Raw genomic sequence first — 23,145 nt, forward strand, 5'->3', positions numbered from 1 at the left:
CTAATAAGAATAATTTGGCTTACAAGCAGGATTTTTATGGGAGAATTTACTGACGATGGCATGTCAGAGCTGGACAGCCCTTCTGTATTGCATTCACTCCAGAAGTCTTTACAAATGACCCTAATCTCTGTAATGATTAAACCTAGACATTAGCATCTGCACTATACTTCAGAATTGCCTTTGGATGAGATCTACTTTAATTTTCCCAGAAGAGCTTATGTGGAGTAATTAATAATGTATTTTTAGAATATTTATTACCTTATTTACCCAAAAGGACCCCTCAAATCTCTTGATCTGGTAGTTCATTCATACCAAGGTAATTTACAAAGGCCTGAACTCCCAGAACCGAATGGCCTCTGTGTTACTTGGTTTTTATTGATTTTTATGATGCCCGTAATGGTGAGTATCTTTATGGACTAGTGACCGCTGGCCCTTCAGTATTCTTCTTTCTGCAGTCTAGGTCTGTCTTAGTGGTGGAGATATTTTTCCCTGTCTGGGACAGCTGTGTTTTGCTAGACACACTAGTAGGAGAGAGCAAGCACCATAAGTCTATTGGACTTTCTCTATTCAGCACATTTTACCAATCTTGCAAATTCAAATTAAAGCACTGGATAATCACTTAGACACTTAGCAGGTTAAGGATTATTGCCTTACCAGAAGGGGAAGGAGCTTCCTCAGTGCTAGATGGAGCTGGAAAAAACCACAACAATCAAAGTTATTTGTCTGAGCCTAGAACAGAAAAAGGGTACTGATAATTGATCTAAGGGTTAGTGTTTTTTTCTGAGAAAGAATACATTTGTCAAACAAATTGGAAGTTTAAATACGAACACAGAACTAAATCAGAGTAAAAGACACCTTACTGCTCCCAAAAATTAGATGATGAAAACATTTTGATTCTGTGTTTTCAAAACACTTTTTTTTCATTTTGAAAACTTCAAAATATTTCACTTTGAAATTTTCTGAACAAAAGCATTTCACTTTACATTTTAAAAACATTTTTCTCTTGAGAATGATGTGCATTAAAACAAAGTTATTAAAGGGTTTATATTACTTGAAAACAAATTTTTTCTATTTTAAGTAGAATTAAATGTGTGTGGTTGACCATAAAGTTTCCAGCTGATTTATTCAAGCAAGACACCTTAAAAAAATCTATGACTTGTTTTGACGTGTATCCCCTTTTCCTAATTTGCTTTTTCAGTTTGTCAACTGGTCAAACCCAATGCCCCATCATTCTGCTGGCCATGCTTGGAGGTAGTTCAAACACGTTAGCTCAGTTGTTTGGCATTATTCAAGCATGTGTTATGGTCTCACTCATTTTCCTAAGGAAGAAAAATAATAATTGTTGTTGCATTCCAAGGTGTCCAGCCTTGTCACCAGATCCAGATCTTCCAGCTGCAAGGGAAAAGGTAATTAGCAACTGCCTGTCTTTCATGTGAAAGGGTATATGGCCTGGACTTTGGATCCAATTGCCAGAGATGAAACTAATCCTGCTTCACAGACCCAAGTGCAAACAATGAAATAAACTCTCCCGTTCCTCTGGGACAAGGTAAATCCAGGACAGAACAAACCCATAGATAACCAAATGCTTAAAAGTCAGGGAGATCTCATTATTCATTAACGTCTCCTGCGAAGGGAGGGGGAAGAGGCAGACGGCTTGCCTTCAGGAGTCCTGCTGCTTCTGTGGATATGCTGTGCTGAAGCTTAACAAAGATGCATTTTTTTTCCCCTTCACACTTATTCTTCCAACAAAAGCAAGGAACAGAGTGAAACTGAGTGAGGATTTGCTTTAAAAATTGAAGTCATCCCAGTTGATGGCCATATATGGCTTGTCAACAAGAAATGCTGCCCTCAACTCCCTCCCTCTGAACTAAAAAAAAAAATCTTACCTGATACAATGAGTTTAATTTTAGATTTCTGTGTTTTGTTGGGATGATCCCCAGTCTGTTTGTAGATGCAAGTATATACAGCTGTGTCCAGTAATTGGACATTGGAGAGCTTTAAGGAAAAGTTGCCATGCTTCATCTGGTCCAAAAAAAGACTAGTTCTGCCACGGTAACGTTCGGCCTGGAAGTTCAGCGAATCCTGCCCATTGTGAAAAAAGTGCACTAAGACAGACTCTATCTGCCAGTAGAGCCTTGAATTGGAAAGGATCAGCTCTCCAGGAGAGGTGGTGGTGCAAGGTAAAACAACGGTTTCTCCAACAAATGCGTGGCACGTTGTGTCTGGTTGACCTGGAATAAAAAACAGACAACTTTCTCAGTGTGCTAGGGACACCAGGTTTCCTACAATTTGGCTTCATTGCATCATTATCGCCTCTCTTCCTCCCCCTTCTTCTGCCCGTGTCCTCCTGCTCCCAGCCAGGCAGGATGCAGTATGAGCTACGCCAGGACTGAGGGCCATGTATGCTTGGTGCCCGGCCAGCTGTGCAGCAGGACAGCTGTTGCTGTGTGCAAGTTGCCTTCACTTTGTCAGCGTGGGTGCTGCTTGAACGTGTCTCCTTAACTGGTGATTTTTCTCCCAACTTCTGGGGATCTTAGTCTTTGAGATCAGGTGTCTGATTTGATTTTAATTGATCGGTCAGTTCACAAGAGGAAAAGGGGATGCAGGGAAGTGAAGATGGGCAGACATGGTTAAGCAAGTTTTGGTTTTGTAGGAAGTCTGGCTGAAAAAAGGAGAAGCGTGAAAAGGGTGTTATATCAGCAAGAGAAAAGTCCTGGATGAGTTTGGTCTCCCTCAACTCCCATTGCTCGCCTGTCAGATCATGGCTCCTGATTTGTAAATAATGCGCTAGAGGCCCCCGTCTCCCTTTCCCTGCGACATCTTGCAGAGGGTCTGACAGAACAGGACTTTTTTCTACAGATCTAGCTTGGTACACTCTTGGTAACATCTGTCCTGTGGCCTCTCATACTCTTTGGTATAGTTACTCTCCCAGTACCCCAGAAAGAAGGTCTGTCATTCCCACTTTAGGTAAATGACTTTTCCAAGGCCTCGGGGAGACAGGTACTTTGTACGGGTGGCCTGGACATTGGGCAGAGATGTTACCAACCTTACCAACCAATTCCATCACATGCAAGAACCGGGGTGAGGGTAGCCTGCTGGTGAACAAACAGGTGGACAGGCAGGGCAGGAAGCCACATGCATCTCACTTATACACACTGTTCATTTAATAACTTTGATACTAATTATTTTTATAAATTCTTCCAAGTTAATTGAAAATATACTAAAAGTTGCACAAACGGGGGAGTCTGCCACTATCATGTAGGACAACTCTTACTAGATTGTGGTGTTATATTTTCTAGGGGAAGACTGGGTTGTGGAAGAAGGTTTCTATGCATTTGTAAAGCATAGACAACTGGGTATTTTCAGCACAGGCTGTGGGCTTAAATTAACACTTTGACCAACCTGTTTCATAAAATGATTTTATAAATTAAAATGCAGATGAATTAATTTGGATGGAAAACTCATCCCCAGCAGGGAGCAGAACAAAAGCAGCATGAGTCTGCAATTGTGCCAAGAAGAAAAGCTAAAATTCACCATGAAACAACTGAATCTGTTTTCATGGCCAAAGTTCTGTGAAGCATAAGGGGTAAGTAATCAGACTAAATATAGAAATAAATGTTCTTGGTCGCAGTGTTGTCATTCCTATGTTCTAGGCCTGCACCAGCTCTGTGAATATATTGGGCTAAAGACCAAAGAGAGTCCCAGTTCCCTGTTGAAGTCACTGACATCAGCGAGGGCTCAGCTTGTTACACGCTTGGGCCTCTGTTTCTATATTAATCAGTGTCTGTTTTGAGGCTTGTTTGGTGTCACATTGTGTCCATCCAGACAGACAAAAAAGCAGAAGGAAAAGGATAATTCAGAAAGCTAAATCACAGAGCCAACTAAGTGCCTTCAATTATAATGTCTTTGATATATATCCAGTTGGCGGCTGGGCACAAGTGGTGTTCCCCAGGGCTCAGTACTGGGGCCAGTTCTGTTTAATATCTTTATCAATGATCTGGACGAGGGGATCGAGTGCACCCTCAGTAAATTTGCAGACAACACCAAGTTGGGCGGGAGTGTTGATCTGCTCGAGGGTAGGAAGGCTCTGCAGAGGGACCTGGACAGGCTGGATCGATGGGCCCAGGCCAACTGTATGAGGTTCAACAAGGCCAAGTGCCGGGTCCTGCACTTGGGTCACAACAACCCCATGCAGCGCTACAGGCTTGGGGAAAAGTGGCTGGAAAGCTGCCCAGCAGAAAAGGACCTGGGGGTGCTGGTCGACAGCCGGCTGAACATGAGCCGGCAGCGTGCCCAGGCAGCCAAGAAGGCCAATGGCGTCCTGGCCTGTATCAGAAATAGTGTGGCCAGCAGGAGTAGGGAAGTGATCGTCCCCCTGTACTCGGCACTGGTGAGGCCGCACCTCGAATACTGTGTTCAGTTTTGGGCCCCTCACTACAAGAAGGACGCTGAGGTGCTGGAGCGTGTCCAGAGAAGGGCAACGAGGCTGGTGAGGGGTCTGGAGAAGAAGTCCTATGAGGAGCGGCTGAGGGAACTGGGGTTGTTTAGCCTGGAGAGAAGGAGGCTGAGGGGAGACCTCATCGCTCTCTACAACTACCTGAAAGAAGATTGTAGCGAGGTGGGTGTCGGTCTCTTCTCCCAGGTAACCAGTGATAGGACAAGAGGAAACGGCCTCAAGTTGTGCCAGGGGAGGTTTAGATTGGACGTGAGGAAAAATTTCTTCACCAAAAGGGTTGTCAAGCATTGGAACAGGCTGCCCAGGGAAGTGGTTGAGTCCCCATCCCTGGAAGTATTTAAAAGACGTGTAGATGTGGTGCTTAGGGACATGGATTAGTGGTGGACTTGGCAGTGCTAGGTTAACGGTTGGACTTGATGATCTTAAAGGTCTTTTCCAACCTAAATGATTCTATGAATCTATAACTCTGTTACCAAACATCTGCCTTCCTTAGGTTTTCAGATTTTTCAGCTGAAAATCCCAGTCCACTTTTGCCCAACAATGTAAACTTTTAGCTGAAAAAAACACATATCCCCAGTACTATTTCTGGTTGTCAGTGGAAGGAGACTCCCTTTACTGTGTGGAGAGCTCAACCATTTTCAGCCTGTATCAGTCGCTGAGCAGGTATTGCTTCTCAAGGGGAACCTGAATTACAACAGTATCCAAACAAGGGTCTTATTTTATTTGTAATAAAGCTCAGCCTCCACTGTACTGTACCCTTACTGCCACAGCACGTATGACCCTACGTTCCCCAAGGAGACTGCCTCAGCCCTGCAATGAGTGACATACCCAGGCAGGACCATCAGCTGTACGCAGCACACCTAGAAGGGCCACCGCCAGCTGAGCAAGTGCAGGGATGGGAGGGAGCAGCCTGAGACCTGTCCCTGAGCTGTTTGGGCCTGGCGAGCTGAGTAAGGCTGTGCTCAGCAGAGTCTCTCTGAGGCAAGGCCAGGTCTGAAAGTGGACTGTGGTTATGGCTGACCATGGTTAGCTAACCACAGCGGGGAGATGAGTGTGCCTGAGGCTGCTGCAGGTGTTTTGTAAGCCCTGGAAGAAGTGAGCTTCCAGAAGAGCTTTCTGGTGGGAAGAGTCCTGTCCACAGGATGCCATTAGGAGAGAGTGCTTGCAATGTATGGTGTTGCATGTAGATGAAGAAAAGATAATCCTGAAATCAACAAATCTTGTAGCTCTATTAAGAAAAATGGACAATAAGCATTTGCTTAATGAGCAAAAGAGGGAGAAAGAGTGTTGGTCTTATCTCCTGATTGCGGTCGCTTCTAAATTTGATATTGGTTTCAGAAGTGCACCTATTTGCTTTTTGGCTCTTTATTTTTTTTCTGAAGATGGAGGACAGCGGTGCCCAGCATATCTGAGCCTAGCGTAGCTGTTCCTTTCCTGCATGATACGGTGTACAAACCTTGTAACACTTGCAATGACTCTGTATGCATCCAGGCGGTTCAACCCACCCTACCCTATACTGCTTTCAGTTGGTAAAACCAGGGCAGCAGGAGGCAAAAAAGGAAGCGCTGCTGAAGTTGCCTGCGACAAGAACAGGTGACTGTAATCTGGCTGTAATGAGTTATTTAACAGAGCTTACAGCTGCATGAGGTCTTTTGTAGATGGGAAGAACAGGCTTCTGGGTAGAAGTCAAATAAGTGCCTTTATGGAAGCCAGTCTTGAGAAGAGTAACGTCATGCTGAAGGTTGGTGATGCTGTGTTAAGCTTCTCACTGAGCCTATTGATGCTCCAGGAGGTGTGGAAGCAGAGAGCTTCCTGGCCAGAAGACTGAAGCAGCTGTGCAGTGAGCAGTGGGGATGGTGGCAGCTGCTGCTGGGGTGGGTGAAGCAGAGCAAGTAGTATTCATCTGATCTACCCAGTAAGCTTTGCATGTGGAAGGTGCAGTTCTCTACCTTGGAAAAAAATGCGTGTTGGCACACAGCTTTCACTTGCAGTTGTAAGATTCAAATGTAAAGTGAGTTGAGTTTATTTTGTGGTTTTTTTTTTTTAATTGTGTGTTTTAAATATTGCCCAAATGTTTAAGACTATCAAGGTGAAGTTGAGTGTGCTAATTTAACCAATCTGTAAGATTCCTATAATGAGAAAACACTGCTGCTTCAGTATCCAAGGTGTGGTGCAGGGAAGCTCATAAAGACTAGGCTTTTTTGTTTCTCCCTCCTTTCCCCCCGGCAAAGATGATCTATGGTAATCGTCTTTGTTTATTAATTATATATTGCTTGTACCAGAGGAATCTGGGATGCCAGTAGGTGATCTAGAGTTTATGCCTTGTGGATAAAGGGCCTGGAAGTGGAAAGCTCTTGAGTGTGTCTCTCAAGTTCACTCTGGTGATGTTAGTGCAGTTCTGACAGTAGGCAAAATAGTTTAATAGTGGAAGTAATGGGTTAAGCAGAAAAATATTCCAGCGTTAGAAACAAGGCAACAGGGACTTTCCTGGGTTTCTGAATACTTATGAGCTCAAACTGAAATGTGTTACTCTGGCAAGGTAGTGTTGTGTGATTCCTTACAGGCTCATGTCTCACCTACATGCAAAAGTATTGTGGGGAGGGTAGGGGGCTGTTTGCAATCCCAGTTGCTTGCTCAGAAACACTGAACATGAATTCCCTTATTTTAGGGAGGAGGAAAAAAAAGAGTCAGAGGGTAGTCAGTTAGATGGCTCTGCATGCTTGCAGGTACACTCAGCTACCAAAAGAGCACATCTTGAGTGGCAATAGACTTTTCACACTGCTCTGTGGAGACACATGAAAGATTTCCCTAAAAATGTCAGTTGTGCTTCCAGAAGAGAGAAGGAGACTAGTTTCAGATGAAGTGTAATCTCCTGAACCACCACAGTGCCTGGTAAATGCGAGGCACTTCTGGGTAAACAGAGGTGTCTTGACCACACACAGAAGTCTTAATATTGCTGAATTTAAGCTTCAGATAAGGAAATTACAGGGAGTTGCCCCTGCAGCTTGTAGAATACTGCCTCACTGGCACATACTAGTCTCTCTCTTTCATAGGGAAGAGCATATCTAATGTCAGAAACCCAACTCTGCTAGAACTTGGCAGAGCATGTGCAGAGGTTCAGAGAGACTGCTGCTGGGCTCCAGTCCTTTCACTTTCCTGGTTATGCCTGTAGCAAGCCCAGCAACTTCATGAGTTTAAATACAAAAACAGATGCAAGGCAGTTGGGGGTTGTAAAGGATGAGATTCTAAGTCATCCTTAACATTACAGAAATGGTAGGGTATTTTTAAGGATGTGGGCAGGATGAACTTTAGGTAAAAATTTGTGGGCCTGAAACACCTTAACCTTGAAACCACTTCTTTCAGATATAGAGGTTTATCTGAAGGTTATTACCTGTACTTGCAAACCTTGGACTGTGATGAAATATATTCAAAGCAAAGCATGTATTTGTTTTGTTTTGCTCCAAGAGTCTCAGTTTGTGTATTCACATATAAATACTTCCACAAACTCCTAGATGTGTATTATAGTATATTTACCTCTGCGTAGAGATGCAAACAGTAAGCAGGTAACCATCCAGAGAGCAGTCTCCCTAATAAAGTGAGAGAGAGAAAAATGCCAAATGCTTTGTTAGAATGCTAGAGCAGAGATCAAAGACCTTTTCTTTGGGCGTAATTTATGCCCTGTTTCACAACTCCCTCATCTGTGAAGAGAATTTGGTTATGAAGCTGGATGGGTTAGAAACCCTGTCTTGTTTTGTCATCTAGTCTTGGTGTGGGTTTTATCTCCTGGCTGTAGATCTGAGGTTTCTCAGTGGTTGTAATGGGATGGGGCTTCAGTTGCAAACACCAGACTCATACTTCCCGCTTGCATTCTCATGTGGATAAAGTTAATTATGTATACATAGTCATAGTTTGCTTTTGAGATTATTTTCTATTGGTAATTAAATGAAATTCCCTCTGACCCCAAACTTCAGCTGCTTCGTAGCACAAGAAAACCATAGCTTACCATTTCATTTTTGTGCCTTCCTAGCCCTTAGGAATCCCTCCCTGTTGCGAGCTTCACCAGGCACTCTAGGTGCTACTTCTGTCTCTGAAAAAGTAAAAGAGTGAAAGGATCTTAATTTTTGTTGCCATAAGCATTTCTCCAGAAGGGGATAGGTTATTTACTAGTACTTCATTCGCTGTGGTTCAGTCTGTTTTCTTTCACTCTGTGTATTTAATACAGAGAGTGTATATAACAGTCTGTATTTACCCTCTGAATACACTTCTACAATACACAGAGTGTATTTATTTTCATGTGTAGGATGGGTGTGAGTCACAAGCCGTGCACTGACTAGCCCTGAGCTTTCAACCCAGTGAAGGGATTCTTGTTCTATAGCCAGCTGAGATCAAAGGAGGTGGTGAAACCTAATGGGTATTGTATTTATCAAGAGGTGTAGACACCATCCTTCAGGCTACCAAATACCACCCAAGCTGTATATCTACTGACAAAATACAGACATGGCTAATAAGTCTATAAGGAAAATGCTGCTTAAAAGAGCTGCTTCTTTGAGGAGGCTGTTAAGTCATGTAATTTCTCAAAGTGGGGGGAGGGGAACCAACCCAGAGCAGGGTGGGGGTCCCCATCCTCATAGCATCTCGTAGCTTAAGGAGTACAAATATCTGAGTGATCGTTCCTCCCCGGTGTGCTCCAGAGATAATGCTGATGGTGGAAGTAGTGGTTTAGCCAAGGTCCTCTTCCCGCTGAGGCAGCTCTGTCTGGGGAAGGGGCTGGTGCTGTTCTCCTGCTTATTGATCCTGGTGCAATGGTGCTTCCTGGGGTGAGCAAGACCTGAGAGCTGGATTTCTGTGTTTCTCCCTCTATCCTCATGGCCAAGCCCTGCTTATGCTTAATTTACCAGCCCCTTCCTGATACTCAGTGCAAGCCATCTGCCATCTTTGGCTTCTTTGACATTAAAACCAGTGTGTCCTGCATGTTTTTGATGAACTTCTGTGGCTGCCTCCCTCCCCATTGTAATGGTTATTGTTTCAAGCAAGGGTATAAATTTATGCAAAGTGAGCTTATTCCATATGTGTTTCCTTCCTGCCTGCCTTTTGTAAATGAAACTGGGGCACTGATGGCCACTCTTATCTGCCTGACTAGTTCTCCATAGTGCCTCATGGAGTTTATCCTCCCTCTCAGCTTTGTACAGGTGTTCTGCTCCACATAAGGCTGCTCTGCAAAAATACCAGGAGCAAACTTATCCTGCACTCTGGCCTGGCACTGGGGCAAGAGCGAGGTGGATCTGGAGGAACCAGGGCTCCACACCAACTTGCTGTTAGGCAGCAGCAAGGTCTCTTGCCAGGCTGAAGGAGGGCAGCCTGGCAGCTGGTGCTCTGTAGAGGTACTGTGGCTCTGCCCACTCTCTCTGGAGGTAAAGGGGGTCCTTATGATATTTCCCTATGCAGAAAGAACTAAAAATTTGGTAGGTGTGGCCAGCTAACAGGTCTGCGTAAAGGCGTAATAGCAGCGGACAGCAATGACCCAAAAGTCAGAGCTCCTAGGAATGATGTCCTTCTGAAGGACGTTACAGTCATTTTTGTAACAGTTTTGATTCTGATTCAAGAACCACATGAAGGTTGTTGTTCCAGCCCAGCCAGCTTGTTTGCGTTTCTGGCTTTGGCTGGCTTACTCCCAGAGTCCCTGTGGGCTTTCTGGTTCTCACAAACGCCTGTACAGAAGTCTTGGACTTGGGGGGAAGTGGGATCAGACCTGAAATACCAAATTGCATCCGAATTGCATGTGAATGTTGAGCTCTCTTGCCATCAGTGTGCTTTTTGTTACTTCCCTACCGAAGTTTAAGCTTGTGCATAAAGAAACAGTAAGGCAGGTCTTGTTTTAGGAAGCAGTATCTAACAGCAGGAATGCTTCAGACTGGTCTAGCTGGAGAACCTGACCCTTAATTTAGCTTAATCCAGTGCTGTTTAGTTGAAATAACATTTCTTTCTGGATTGAGCTGACTCTGCTTGGAACAAAAATGTTTACACTGAGCCTCCAGAAGGATTGTTCTTAGTACACTAAAGGGGAGATCTGTTCCCATCTCTGCAGTTCAGCTGGTATAAGATGTTTCAGTCACCACATGGATCAGCATTTAAAATAATTACTTTCTATTTGATATTTCACATTTTTTTTTCTTATTTTTAAGTGCTGGTTTGAATGAAATGGAAGTTTAGAAAACCAACAAATATTTTTTTCCTTGTAACTTTTTTCAAATTTAGAAGTTGATCCATTTACTGTTCATTTTAATCTGACAAAGGAATTAGTTAGGACTGAAAAATATTTCAGAGGTTAAAACAATTAACTGAGTAAGGCTTTGCAATGAAGAATCACTTCCTGAAGAATTAAAATACTAATTAATAACTTTAACACACTAACCTTCCTGAAATAACTAAGGCATGTGACGTAATTAAAGCATATGGTTGAATTGCAAAACTCTGAACTTCTTGGCAATGTTGGATGACACCAACTTTTGCATCATGTGTGTGAGGCCATTTACTGAACACGTTAGTTCAGCCGGCAATAAAATTAAATTAATCAAGTAGGCAAGTAACCAAATGTTCCCAGTGCCTGTAGAATAACAGGACTTTGTCCCAAAGTAAATTGTCTCAAGTTGTCTCTTTCCAGTGCAGGAGGGGTGAGGGGGAGAAAAGGTCTAAATGCTACTGTTGAAGGCTTTATGCTTTTGGAGCACTAAAACTCTCACTTTAAAATAAGTTAAGAAAATGGTATCTTCCTTAAGTGCTCTGTTAACCCTGGAAATAGTGTTGCTGCAGTATATTAAGGACATTGCCCTGTGAATAGCTCTGCTGGTCAGGACAGCTGGGGTGGCAGGAGGGGAAAATGCTGTGGGTAGAGATGCTGTGCATGAGCCAGGGGCCCATGTTGTACGCAGATTTTTTTTTTTTTTTTCTATTGCCATAAACCTTGCTCTGAATTCTGTGGGTAGCTGTTTGATCATCAGGGATGGCACAGCTGGAGTGTGACCCACCTGTGGTCATACAGCAGGGCAGCAGTTCTGGTGGCTGAGCAGCCAGGTTGTGGTACCAGAAAAACCAGCTGGTTTCATTGATCAGTCGAGCAATGGCTTGTGGCCACGGTGCACCTGTATACTTTCACTGCAAAGAATGATCAGTTTGGGATCTAGACCAGAAAGGACTTGGGAATGGAAAATCTAGAGAAGGATCCTGAGAGGCTGTTATGGGATGATGGGCTGAAGAAAGGTGCTGGCTAGGGCAGGGGGGGAGATGCTTAGCTGGAACCCTTTTGACACAGAGGAGGTACCTCTGTGTGGTGACCACCAAGTGTGACACTGATTTAAAAGTCATTGTGAACTAAATGGACATGACAATTTGGATGTTATATTGAAGGGATTGATTTGCTTGCCAGCTCTTCCGCGTCATTTGCCAACCTCCAGTACTGGCTGAGTAACATAGGTAATGCAGCTGGGCACTGAATGAATGGTAATACAAGTTGGAACATGCACCAGCTGGAGAAGACACCAGTAATTCTGAAAGGATTAGCCAAAATCACCTAGCAGATGAATGAAGGCCACTGCCAAGAAGGAAACTGCTTGTTCCGCACCTGGCAAAGCTTTGTAGCTTAGTCACTGATAGTTGCTTCAAGTGTTTCTGCTTCCCCCCCCCCCCATGCCTTTGGCTTTTGAGAACAGATTTGTGCAAGCTGACTGTTCTTACTGATGCTTGTAAGAGGATGGGGGGGACCTTTCTCCCCAACTTCGTGAAATCCTGAGAGTACCCTGAGCAGAGAAATGTCACCTTACTATTCCTTATACACAATAAGGCAATTTTCTGTCATTTCTTTAAATGCTCTCTGCTCATGTAGCCATGCAGACCTTTTGCCTTTAGGTAAAAGCTAACAGCTGGTAGAAAGCTAATGAGTGAGCTTGCAAGTGAAAATTATGGTCTGGCTTCTTAGAGAAAGTTCTTATGATGCAACAGTCTGTACCGAAACTGGGTGATTACTTCTGATCTTATCTGAAAGCAACCTGTAAACAAAATGAGGCATCATTTAGAGACCTGTCCTATAATTAGTTCAAGGAAAGATATTTAAGGGATCTCAGTGAGGGACATGCTGGCATGTACCCAAAAATGACAGTGGCTTTCTCTTTTAGGGTTTTAGATTTTGAAATAAATTACCCTAATTTGAAAGCCATTTTCTGGGGACTGGTGAGCAGTGGCAGGTAGTGTTTCCATAGCTAACTGCTGTGTGATTCACCCTCTCAGCTCAAGGCAGTGCGAAGAAGTGCCCTTTGCCTCCTGGGGGACTGTCTGGGGCTTCAGGCTGCAAAATGTGCTGTGGTGGCAGCCGAGTCTTGGATTGGGATCCTTATCTTCAGGTGCACTGTAGCAAACTGCATGCACTTGTGAGGGTGGCTGGCCTGGTTTTCCTGTTTGTTTTAGCAAAGTTTATAGCTATTTAAATCTCTTTGAACTTGTCCTTATCTGCTGTGCACTGGAGAGTTGTATACTCTGTCTGTGCTCTCTCTCTTCCCTCCCTGTGCTCCAGTCACACCACCTATGCTGTGGAGGTGGTGTGTGGTGGGTGGAGTGCTGGCTTCGGGCTTGCTTATGTTTCCCCGTGCTGCTGGAATTTCCCATTGCCTATTTAAGGCTTATCGTGGGCCACAGTCAGGCTCTGGGGACTGAAAGATTGTTATCAAATGCATATCTAATCTGAAAAGTTATTCCTTCTCAGGAATAAAGAATGAATGAGTGATGGTACATGACTTGCTCCCAGTGGAAAGCTGTACCCCACACAGAGTACTGCAGCAGGAACTTACACACCTTCCCCTGGCTTTGAATAAATAATTTTGGTAAGGAGGAATTTATCCACACACATAGAAATAAAACATTGGGGGGAAACAGAAACTACAGTTTATATCTGACCAGAGTTTCCAGGATTCAAACACACAAGCATCTTCCCAAAGGTTTGGAGGAAAACAGCAAAACTCTGGATGGGTCTGGCCAAAAAGGGAGTGTGTATGAGCTAGCACACTTGATAAATTGGAATGCTCAGGAAATTAGACTTTATTCTTGATTTCAGAATAACCTTTCTAAATAGCTCTCAGACTAAACTAAGTTGTTTGTGGCTTTGCAAAATGGGAAGGGTTTGGGTGGCTCAGGGGACTGATGCTAAATGTGGCACGTTTCATTTCAAGTTTCGGAAGGAAGGATGCACGCTCTTGTATGCAAGTGGGCAGAATTCAACACTGATCAAATGATGCTGCAGTCTTGTGGGTATTTAGTGGTTTCATGTTATGTTTGGTCTGACTGAATTCTCAGGCAGTCAAGATCCACGTCATCCATATTTCCAACTGTCATTTCTGAGGAATTTCATATCTGTCATCTGCTTGATTCCCTTGGGTGAAGGTCAATCCAGGGACTAGAAGGATGTCTGTACACAGATCTCAGAGGCACCTTGTGTCACTGCTGCCTGTGGGGTCTGTGTTAGGCAGTTTTGCATAGCAACTATCTGTAACTTTCAGTAGCGGACTCTCATCCCATTCTCTTAAAACATGCTTTATCCTCTATGTAACATAACTTTTGCGCTAGATTTAGCAGTTAGGTTTTCGAGAGAATGCCGCTGCTGTATAGAATGGCAGGGCAGTGCCTCTCATTTGCTTTCTTTCTGTTGGAAAGACTCTTGACTTAGGGAGCAATCTCTGCCCTCTGGATCCCTAGCAAGTGTTCCCAGCCCCACCTATCCCTGTCTTGCATATCATAAGTCCTCCTGGGTTTCTGAGTGCTGCAGATTTGACGCTGTCTGGGTGGAAGCTCAGGAAGCACAGCCTAAGCAGCATATGGTGTATCCCACCCTTTGCCTGGCCTTGTGCTTACTGGGTGAGGCTTATTTCCTGTGACTAGTGGTGTGCGGTGGTCTCATGCCCTTTTATGAAACTTCTGAAGAGAAACCAAAAAGTCATTGTTCCTTTTTATAATGCCTTTCTGATAGCTCCCCCCAAAGTTCCTCTTTTTCTCAATTCCTTTTACTCTTCTGAGAGTTTCCACTGCTCTTTATCTTGCCAGTTCCAACAAAATGTTTTTTCTCTTTTGATAAATAAATTCTTCTCAAGAATAAAGAGCTGTTCTTTCAAGAGATTGTCATTACATGAAAAAGGCATAGGTGTGCGTGGGGGTTTTGTTTTCCCTTTAAGAAAACCATAGCCTTAAAGAAGTAGCTCACAAATGACAATGCAGAAAGAGGCAAGGGTTCCTTCAGCTGAATCAATATTGTGTATTTTTTTCTGACTTTGGGGGCAGTTCCTGTCTGAATATCTGCTTCTAATACTCTCTGGATGATGTTTTGTTTTACTGTTGTTTAACCTCTGAAGATAAAGGTATTGTAGAGTAAAACATTAACGTGGAAATAAGGACTTTAATTTTTCCTTCTTTACTGTGGGTTTTTTCCTCTGGCATCTGCTCAAACTGACCCTTAAATCAGTGGCACTACCTGATTCTGGAGCACTCTATTCAACAAGCAAACGGCTAAACTGATGCTTAGACTCACTTATGTGAGGAGTCCTGGAGACATTATTCGGTTAACTGATGTCAGTAAAAATGTTTGTTGGATTAATACAACGCTGACCAATACTAATATTTCTGAAATGGATGATCTGAAGCTAGTTGTGACAATGAGACCTGGCTTTGAAGAGAGAGATGATCCAGTTTGGGTTACTAGTACCACTTTGAAGTAGAGAGCTCAACTTCTGTGAAAGTGGCTTTCAGTGGGTGCCTACTTATTGCCATAGCCTCGAAAAAACTTAGTTAGCCCTCTTACTGCCTGTGAGTGTGTGTGAGGTTCTTGCTGGCCATAAGCTGAGGAGAAACTTTTGTAGGCTGTGTTGGGGTAGGAGAGAAGACGGGTGAAATAGTTATCTCGCTGCCCTTCCTCTGGCCCTCTTGATTACCTAAACATTTTTTTTCTTTAGCTAGTATGTCAAGTGATATGAATCCCTGTATATAGCTCCTCGTAAACTAGATACAGGCAAGAAGAACCAAAATGGATTTAAATACATGGGAAGTTCTTGCATATTATGGGTGTGGTTGACAGGAATTTCTCCTTGCTCTTCTATGTCTGTCTCATGGCCTTTCCCTCCCGCTGTAGTTATGATTTGCTTTAAAGGGTTTTGTGCCATCTGGATTAGAGATTCCCTATGTGAAATAATTCTTTCTCATTGAAGGACTGGATCGTCTAATGCTGTTGTTTAATCTGTTACTTGTCGAAACATCCCTACACTGAAATGTCTCCGCCTAGATTAAATTTCTGCAAAGAGTTAGCAGCTCTATCGTTCAGTGGGCTAAGCTCAACTTGCATCTACATTGGAAATCTCATGATTATTTGAACTCTTCCTTTGTTGCTAAGCCCCTGCAGAGGGACAAGGACTCCCCGGTACATGCACAGCTACCCATGTACAGAGCTGGTTCAGGCTTCTTGGAAAAGCAGGCTAAAGAGGGTATTGCTGCTAGAAATCATGGAAAGGACAGAGCAGGGCTAGTGGTTGGCAAAGAGACAGGTGACACGGGGTGCTGCCTCCTGCTATGGAGGGATGGGCATCACAGGAGCAGCAGATGCTTTGTGCTTCCCACCTCCGGACAGCCACCAGCCCTCTGGTTCAGCAGGGCTCTTGGTGATTTAAAAGAAGAGCGTGTTTTGCCTGTGTCTCAAGCTGGGCCTGCTGTCCTGCAAACGCTGAAGCAGGTGTGTGGTCTGACCTTAGCTCTCTGCCTAGCACCTAGGTTATCTCAGGAGTCTTTGATTTCTTCCACTGCTTACAGCTGATAAGTCTCTAAAAGCTCATGAATGTGATTCCTTTTATCTTTGTTCTCTATCCCATCTGTACAGTGTCTTGACAGAGTGCAGCTGAAGGGCCATAAAACTTAGGGAGGATATAACTCAACAATAATTGAGTTACTGAACACAAAGTAAGAATAGTATTGAGCTATTTATATTGTAAAGCTCCAATGCAAAAAAATCTTTTTTTTAAACTGACAAACTGTCATCATTTAGTGTATATAAAAAAAAATACATAAATGTTTTGTGGTGATGGCTTTAGCTGTGTTTTGCTCAATATATTATCCATTTTACAAGTGTGGTTTTTCTCTTCAGTCAGCAGTTATCTTTCACACCAAGCCAGGATTATAAAACCCCCTTGGTAAATGTCATCAGTCCAAAGAAGGAAAGAGGAAAACTTCCCTCCCTTTGAACTTTCAAATTCGTATAGTGGATAAAGCCTGATCACAAGGGAGAAGGAGAAAGGGAAATTCTGGGGGACTTTCCTAGGAAGCAGAAGGGAAACTATTTCAGGCTCAAGAGACTGCTTTGAGCTGATGGGATAGTCAATAAAATGTCTTTATTACTTTTGTTCAATGCCTTGTCTAGGAGGAAGTATAACACCCTAATGCCAGAGAATTTCTATTCTCCAAAATTACTTTCCAGTTCAATGCTGTGAGAGCAGGGAAAATCCCGGCCTGCAGATGCTTATTTTTGCTGGCAACAGTTGCCAGCAACGGGCTCAAGGACTACAAGTTGCTTTTCTGGATCGTGAGTTCTCTCTCCTCTTAGCTATTTTTAATTTGCATATTGGAGCAACCACCTTTCTTCAAGACAAGATGATGTTAGTGATACATATACACAATTCCACTAAGATATAATGGTCAGAGAAAAAATAAGCTATCAGACCTGTTACTATACAATACATCTTCTCCCTGACTCGTAACCCTACAATCAGTTGGATCTGTATTTCCTGACAGGTGAGAAAAGGAAGAAAGTTGGACGAAGGATGAAGTTCAGAAAATATTTATTATTGTCCTCTAGGAAGGTGTTAAGTATTCATCAACAAAGTGGTGAGCTTCACAGGTAAATGAGGCTAATTAGTAGCCAACACTGTTGTAGTTGCTGCATTGGACATGGAAACACTGGGAATGGTGGGTCTGAAAATGGAAGCTCAGGATGCCTGGGTGAGAGGAGAAAAAGAAACTGAGGTTAACCAAGGGTGGTGTAACTTCTCTTGGCTCTTCCTCAGAGGATGATGTTAACTTGTGAGTGAACTGACTGAGCGCCGTGCTGGGCACCTCGCTGAGGGTTTGTACACCTAGAAGACAAACTCTACAGCAGTGGCTCCTCTGAGTGAGAGGAACCACCTGAATAACATCCTGGGGTTTTCTACGAAGCTACAAAATGCAGTTTGTTGAACATGCTTATAAGCAACTGTTCATCATAAAGTCTTTATAGTCCTGGAACAAAACCTGGGGCCAAACAATGTTATTAATTAACTCACTGATGTAGGAGCTACTGAACTGAAAGGAGCTAGTCTCTGCCTGAGCTGGTCTCTCTAGGAGCATTGCTCTGTTAAAGCAAAAGTGAAGATGTCTGGGTTTTGTTTGTGGTTTGTTTTCTTTTAATTGTTGCAAACAGACCTGCAGCTGCAGTTTGTAAGAACTTTTTGAGGAGGGAGGAACTGTTTATAGAACAACTTTCCCTGAGAGTAATTCACAGCATGTACCCAGTACTACCTGTGTCCTAACAAAGTATCTCTGATATTCCTGCATGTTCTGGTGGCACCTTTTCTTATGCAAGGAAACAGATAAGTGCAGTGAATGTAAATAAGAAAAGGAAGAACTGATCCCTTCTCCAGGAGCCCATCTTGGCCTTTTCCATAGTTACCCAGTGAAAAGCACAAAGTACTCATGGAATACTTTTGTACTAGTAAAAAGACTAAGTCCTAGTGGTTCAAGAACTCTTGAACCAGTGACAAAAATAAGGCTGATAGTTGCCTAATATTGCAGGCTTAAACCCGCCCCCTCCTCCCAATGGAATTGCCTTCCCAATCCCTGTTTTTTGAAAATATTTACAAAGCTAAAGCCTATGCAGTCTTTTAAACCTATCTCCTCTAGAATCAGAGCAGAGAGTTTCTAGTTGTATGGCTGTTACAAGCATGAGAATGTTAATGTCCAAGAAACTTCTGTCCATCAAAGATGGACACAAATAGGATCCTAAATAGGGGCCCCTAAGAGCATCGGTAAGCACTTCATGCTTGTTTTGCTAAGCTGTAAATAATTGTTCCAAGTGGAGAACAGCCATACATAGAGTTAATGGGATGTACATACAACATACAGCATAGAGTTGTGTTGAGATGTCCAAGTTACTTTGCCCAGGTGTTGGAGGACTGTAGACTATTGGCTTGATAGCTGAGGTAGATGTATTTATCATCTGAAGGAAGTATCTTGAACAATCAATTTGTGTAAGTAGGAAAAAGAAGAGTGGGGATCATAAGCACTTCCTGCAGGCCCTCTACTCTGGAATGTTTCTCAATCTTAAAGATTTCAGATTTTGTTGTTAATGCTCGGTTCAGATCTAGTTCAGCCAAATAATTCTACAATCTGAAGCACCCGTTTCAAACATTCTAAGCATGATCGGATCTTTTCTCATTCTTGTCCCACCAGCAAAAGTGCTTTTTCTGTTATCAGTGCAATAGCATTGCATTTTTTACCCCCATCTGTAGTCACGACCACACAGGGAGGTGCTGGCTTCTTTTCAAAGTAGCAAGCTTGGGTTTTGGAAGCAAAGAAGGCAACTCCTTTCTTTCAAAGCACTCTGAAAGACCACTTGTGTTTGCTTCCTATAGATGTGTTTCTGTTCAGAACTGTGGGACAAGAAAGAGGTGGCATCCTCCCCCTTACCCTTTTCCGACAACAGTATCCTATTCTTCCTACAGCCGTGTGTGTACAATTAATTTTCACACGTTGCCTGCTCTCTCCTTCAGGTATATGTGGGGAACCTACTGCGAGTTGTTTCATTGTTAACTGTGTGTGTGACTTGGTGGGGGGACCTGTGTGTGCTTGTTTTCCTTTTTCTGTGGTGGTTCAGTGTCTTGACTATCTTGTTGGAAACTGTAGGACTTCAACAGAGTTTCTTGTGAATGATTTTTAGGTGAGGGCTGTACTTGGCTGAAGTGCTACTCTTCCAGAATTGGAAGATGACTCTCAGCTCTGTTTGGGCTATGTTTTTTTTTAAAAAAAATCCAAACCCACCTCCTCCCATTCCTTCTCTCCCCCTTCCCTCAGTGGACTACTTTACAGTAGAAGGGTCTTTTCCCCTGGAAGAAAGCAGAGGAACAGTGTGAGATAGAAGCCACAATTGCTTATGCTGTCACATTTCTTACTGCAATGTCTTTCTGTGACTTCATTTTCCTATTGCAAATCAGCACTGGCAGCCTTGCAAGCCCTCATCTTCACAGGGCACAACTGATCTCTTCTTTTTTTCCCCCCTTTTTCTCCTTTAATATTTTGCTCCATAGGGTGTCTGGCTGCTGGCTTATACACTAACATATTTTGAACTGATAATGGCTTAGATTTCATGCACTTCTCAACAGTGACTCTAAGAGCTCTATCACAGCTGAGGCAGTGAGAAAAGTTTTTGGACCCAAACTCTGTTGGATCCAATTTCTGTTTTGAAACAATAACTTCTGGTGTGCTTTGGGGCAGTAATGTTGCCTCAGACAAGTTTGGAGCTGTTAGAGGCAAAAGCCAGCAGAAACCACTGTCCCAAGCCTAGGAAAATCTGGAGAAACCACTTGTCAACTGTTGGGCTAGACCACATGGTTCCTCTTCTCCCCTGTAGCACAGAGGTGACTGTTGTGCCAGAGATGGTAGTGTGATTTAGCCCTGCAATGTGGTGATGGAGTTGAGGCAATGCAACAGGACAAAGAACTCCAGGAGCATATGAGATGTAGCTAAGGATGACCTGGGCTAGTCTGCAGTGGCAACTCAGTGCTAGGAAGGGCCTGAGGTGGAGCTATAGGAGGTGATTCTGAAAAACAGGTACATTTAACTTATGTACCCCTCACACATCTGATCCTTAAAGTTAGCAAATGCTAATTGCTGTTATGACTTGGGCAATGTTTGTGTCCCTGCTCTGGCTTTGCTCCTAATTAGCTCACGTAGGCAGTAAAACATTACTTTGTGCAGGACTGCATGAATTGTGGATGCTGGGGGAGTACAAGCACAATGTAAGCCTGGCCGTTATCTGAGATACCCATGCTATCGCTCAATAGTGTTTCTTGTTGTTACTGCTGGAGATGAAGAACTAAGTTAGACTTGCATGATCCAGCAGGGCACTTCTTATTTGGGCAAGAGCTGCAGAGTGTAACTCTCATGTTTGTCTTAAACACAAGGAAAGAAATAACTAGATCAGAGAGACTAGGAAGTCCAACTGATGTTACTACAACAGCAATACAGATGATATTACAAAGGATGCCCGAAGAACAGAGAGTTATCAGCAGTCAAGCTGGAAATGCTTTGTGCTGGATGTTGTATTCCCTAGTAGAATGGCTGTGTCAAGGGAAGACAAACTGTTGTTCCATAATTGCTGGAAGAAAACTGCACAGAAGGGCATGGAACAGGCAAATGGGTTCTGGCATGGATTCTCTAATGTCTCCTGCTGTTAATGCTTTTGCTCTCTAACACAGGTTCTCTGGACTCTTACAAGAGCTGACTTTACAGGGCTGTCTTGGTTTCTGTCTTTTCTCTTGCCTTGAGAACAGTGCTAACAATCTCCTCTGTTTTTTTTTTTTTTGTTGTTTTTTTTTTTGCTTATTTTTGAAAGACTTGTCAAAGGGCTACAAGGGATGTTGGGGAGAAGAGGGAGGAATTAGGGAGGTGCTTTGCTTGATCACATAAGCCTTACTTTTCTCAAGAAACCGGGTTGTGAACTGTTAATTGCATCTTCATACAATTGGCTGATACTGATCTTTCTGGATTGTGAGAGAATAGAAAAGATAAGCCAGTCTTTGAACTTAAAGATGACAACCCAATATGCAAATTGATTATCGCTCCCAAGAACTATGTGGGGGATGAGAGTCCTACAAGTTGCTGGTTTTCAAGTGGTCTGTAGTTTGCTTTTCCAAGGTGATATAGTTCAGTGATAATGGAGCTCTGGTAGCGAATTGTTTCATTTCCTCAAAGGGAGCTTACTTCAGCTGTAGCCGTGTAACCTTTCACCAGTTACTATGTTTAGTATCAGAGAGTGTAATGCTTGTCATTTGAAAGTAGGACATAGGTGAAAGTAAGCTGGAGAATTAATACCTGAAAGCAACCAGGTGGTGTCAAGTTTATGAATGCTACACAGATGTCTTGTGTTGTAATAGCATCTGATGGTCACTTGGTAGTGGACAATAGGGTCATCTTGAGGGTTGTGGTGGGGGTCACTTTAGATATGGCCCTGGGCCCAAACAAAGCACCTTAGCAATGAGTCACTAGATGAACTTTGTACAACTCTGTTACGAAGGCAACTTGCTGGCTAGGTAGGCAGGCTACACCTACGCTAGGAGAGCAGTGCACGGGTAGCTGCTGTCATCTCTTTTCTGTAATTGAGTCCACCAAACTTAACCTTTCTCAGTGTCAGAGATGCTGAACAGAACTTTTATGTTCATGCTGTTTTAAGCATGTTGGTAAGTAATGACTTGAAAAGAAAGAGGAGCAGCTTGTGCAAAACCACAAGCTTTCATATGCTGTGAAAGATCAGCCTGGCCTCTCTGCGGTTCTACACTTTCAATATAGGAAACCCCCTGTGAAAGTTTAGGCAAACTTAGTTTTACGGTATATTTTCAACTAGCCCCAAAGTAGAAGTTGAGAGTGTGAAATGCACATCCCAAATAAGGCTTGCAAATTCAGCAGTGCATTGCACTGACCTACAGTTTGGTTTCTAGGCCTCACCTTTCCTTATTGAGAAGGTAAGCTTTGTGAATGGATTAGATTATCAGCCTCAGGAATGATAGGTACAGTCAAACACCTTTGCAATCAGTGAACTGATCTAAAGCAAAATAATTTGAAATTTTGTAGGGATTTAGTCCTGCACGATGGGGCTCTGCACTGAGCCCCTGGTTCTGCAAATAGCAGCCTCCTTCAGGCACAGGAGGCAGCTGCCTAGGGCACTGGTCTGCAAGGAGCAGCTAGAGTCTGAGGAAGGAGCAGCCGCCAAGGTGGAAGGATCGGCAGCTTGCTGTTTGGGGAGAAGGTGGTAGAAGACGGAGACAGCTTCTCCGCAATCTTACTTTACCCCTTCCCATCCCTTCCTCCTCCCCTTTGCTCTGTAGTGGCAGGAGCGACTGAGCCCTTTCCTTTCCAAAACAGCAACATTTACCTTCACTCGTGTTGTTGAGAAGTCTTGACAGTGCTCTAGCTGAAGAACCCCTCATGACATCTCCCTGCTCCCACCACACACACTTATCTCCCTTGAATGCTTGCTCTTTCCCTTCCATTGACTAAGACCTTGTGAAATACCTTCTGATGGCATCTCACATCAGGGTTTTTTCCCCAGGATGATCCAGACCCAGTAGCTCCTTCTGCAATGGCTGAACAGGCTGCAGCTCCACTAGCTGTAATCTAGTAGCTCTGGGTAGCCAGAGGAGCTGGTTCAGTCTCTACAGTGCCATAACAAAGATACAAGCTCTTCTGCACAGTAGCAGGTGCCAGTGGCACATCTGTTTTGGCATCCTTCAAGCTCTTGGCTGGAGTTGTACACAAGTGATGAGGGTTTGCATCACCTAGATAATAACTGTTCTTTGGAAATCCAGGAATATGTGGGTTGGAGCATTAGAGTGATTAGGTCTGTGCCACTGATTTTGGAAATGCTA

The 23,145-nt window shown here is 43.5% G+C and overlaps 1 protein-coding gene across 1 annotated transcript in view; it reads right to left on the minus strand.

Annotated features, from left to right (window-relative positions):
• LOC143155908 (ICOS ligand-like) overlaps positions 1-23,145 on the minus strand; it is a 36,976-nt gene that overhangs the window by 3,792 nt on the left and 10,039 nt on the right. The window contains exons 2-5 of the mRNA XM_076328882.1: positions 8,460-8,543; positions 7,991-8,043; positions 1,887-2,231; positions 655-690 (exon numbers count right to left, since the gene is read on the minus strand). Of these exons, the coding sequence (XP_076184997.1) occupies positions 655-690; positions 1,887-2,231; positions 7,991-8,043; positions 8,460-8,467 (442 nt within the window). The 5' untranslated portion in view covers positions 8,468-8,543. The remainder of the gene's footprint in view (positions 1-654; positions 691-1,886; positions 2,232-7,990; positions 8,044-8,459; positions 8,544-23,145) is intronic.

This window comes from Aptenodytes patagonicus, chromosome 1 (assembly GCF_965638725.1).
Source record: "Aptenodytes patagonicus chromosome 1, bAptPat1.pri.cur, whole genome shotgun sequence".
Classification (NCBI taxonomy): domain Eukaryota; kingdom Metazoa; phylum Chordata; class Aves; order Sphenisciformes; family Spheniscidae; genus Aptenodytes; species Aptenodytes patagonicus.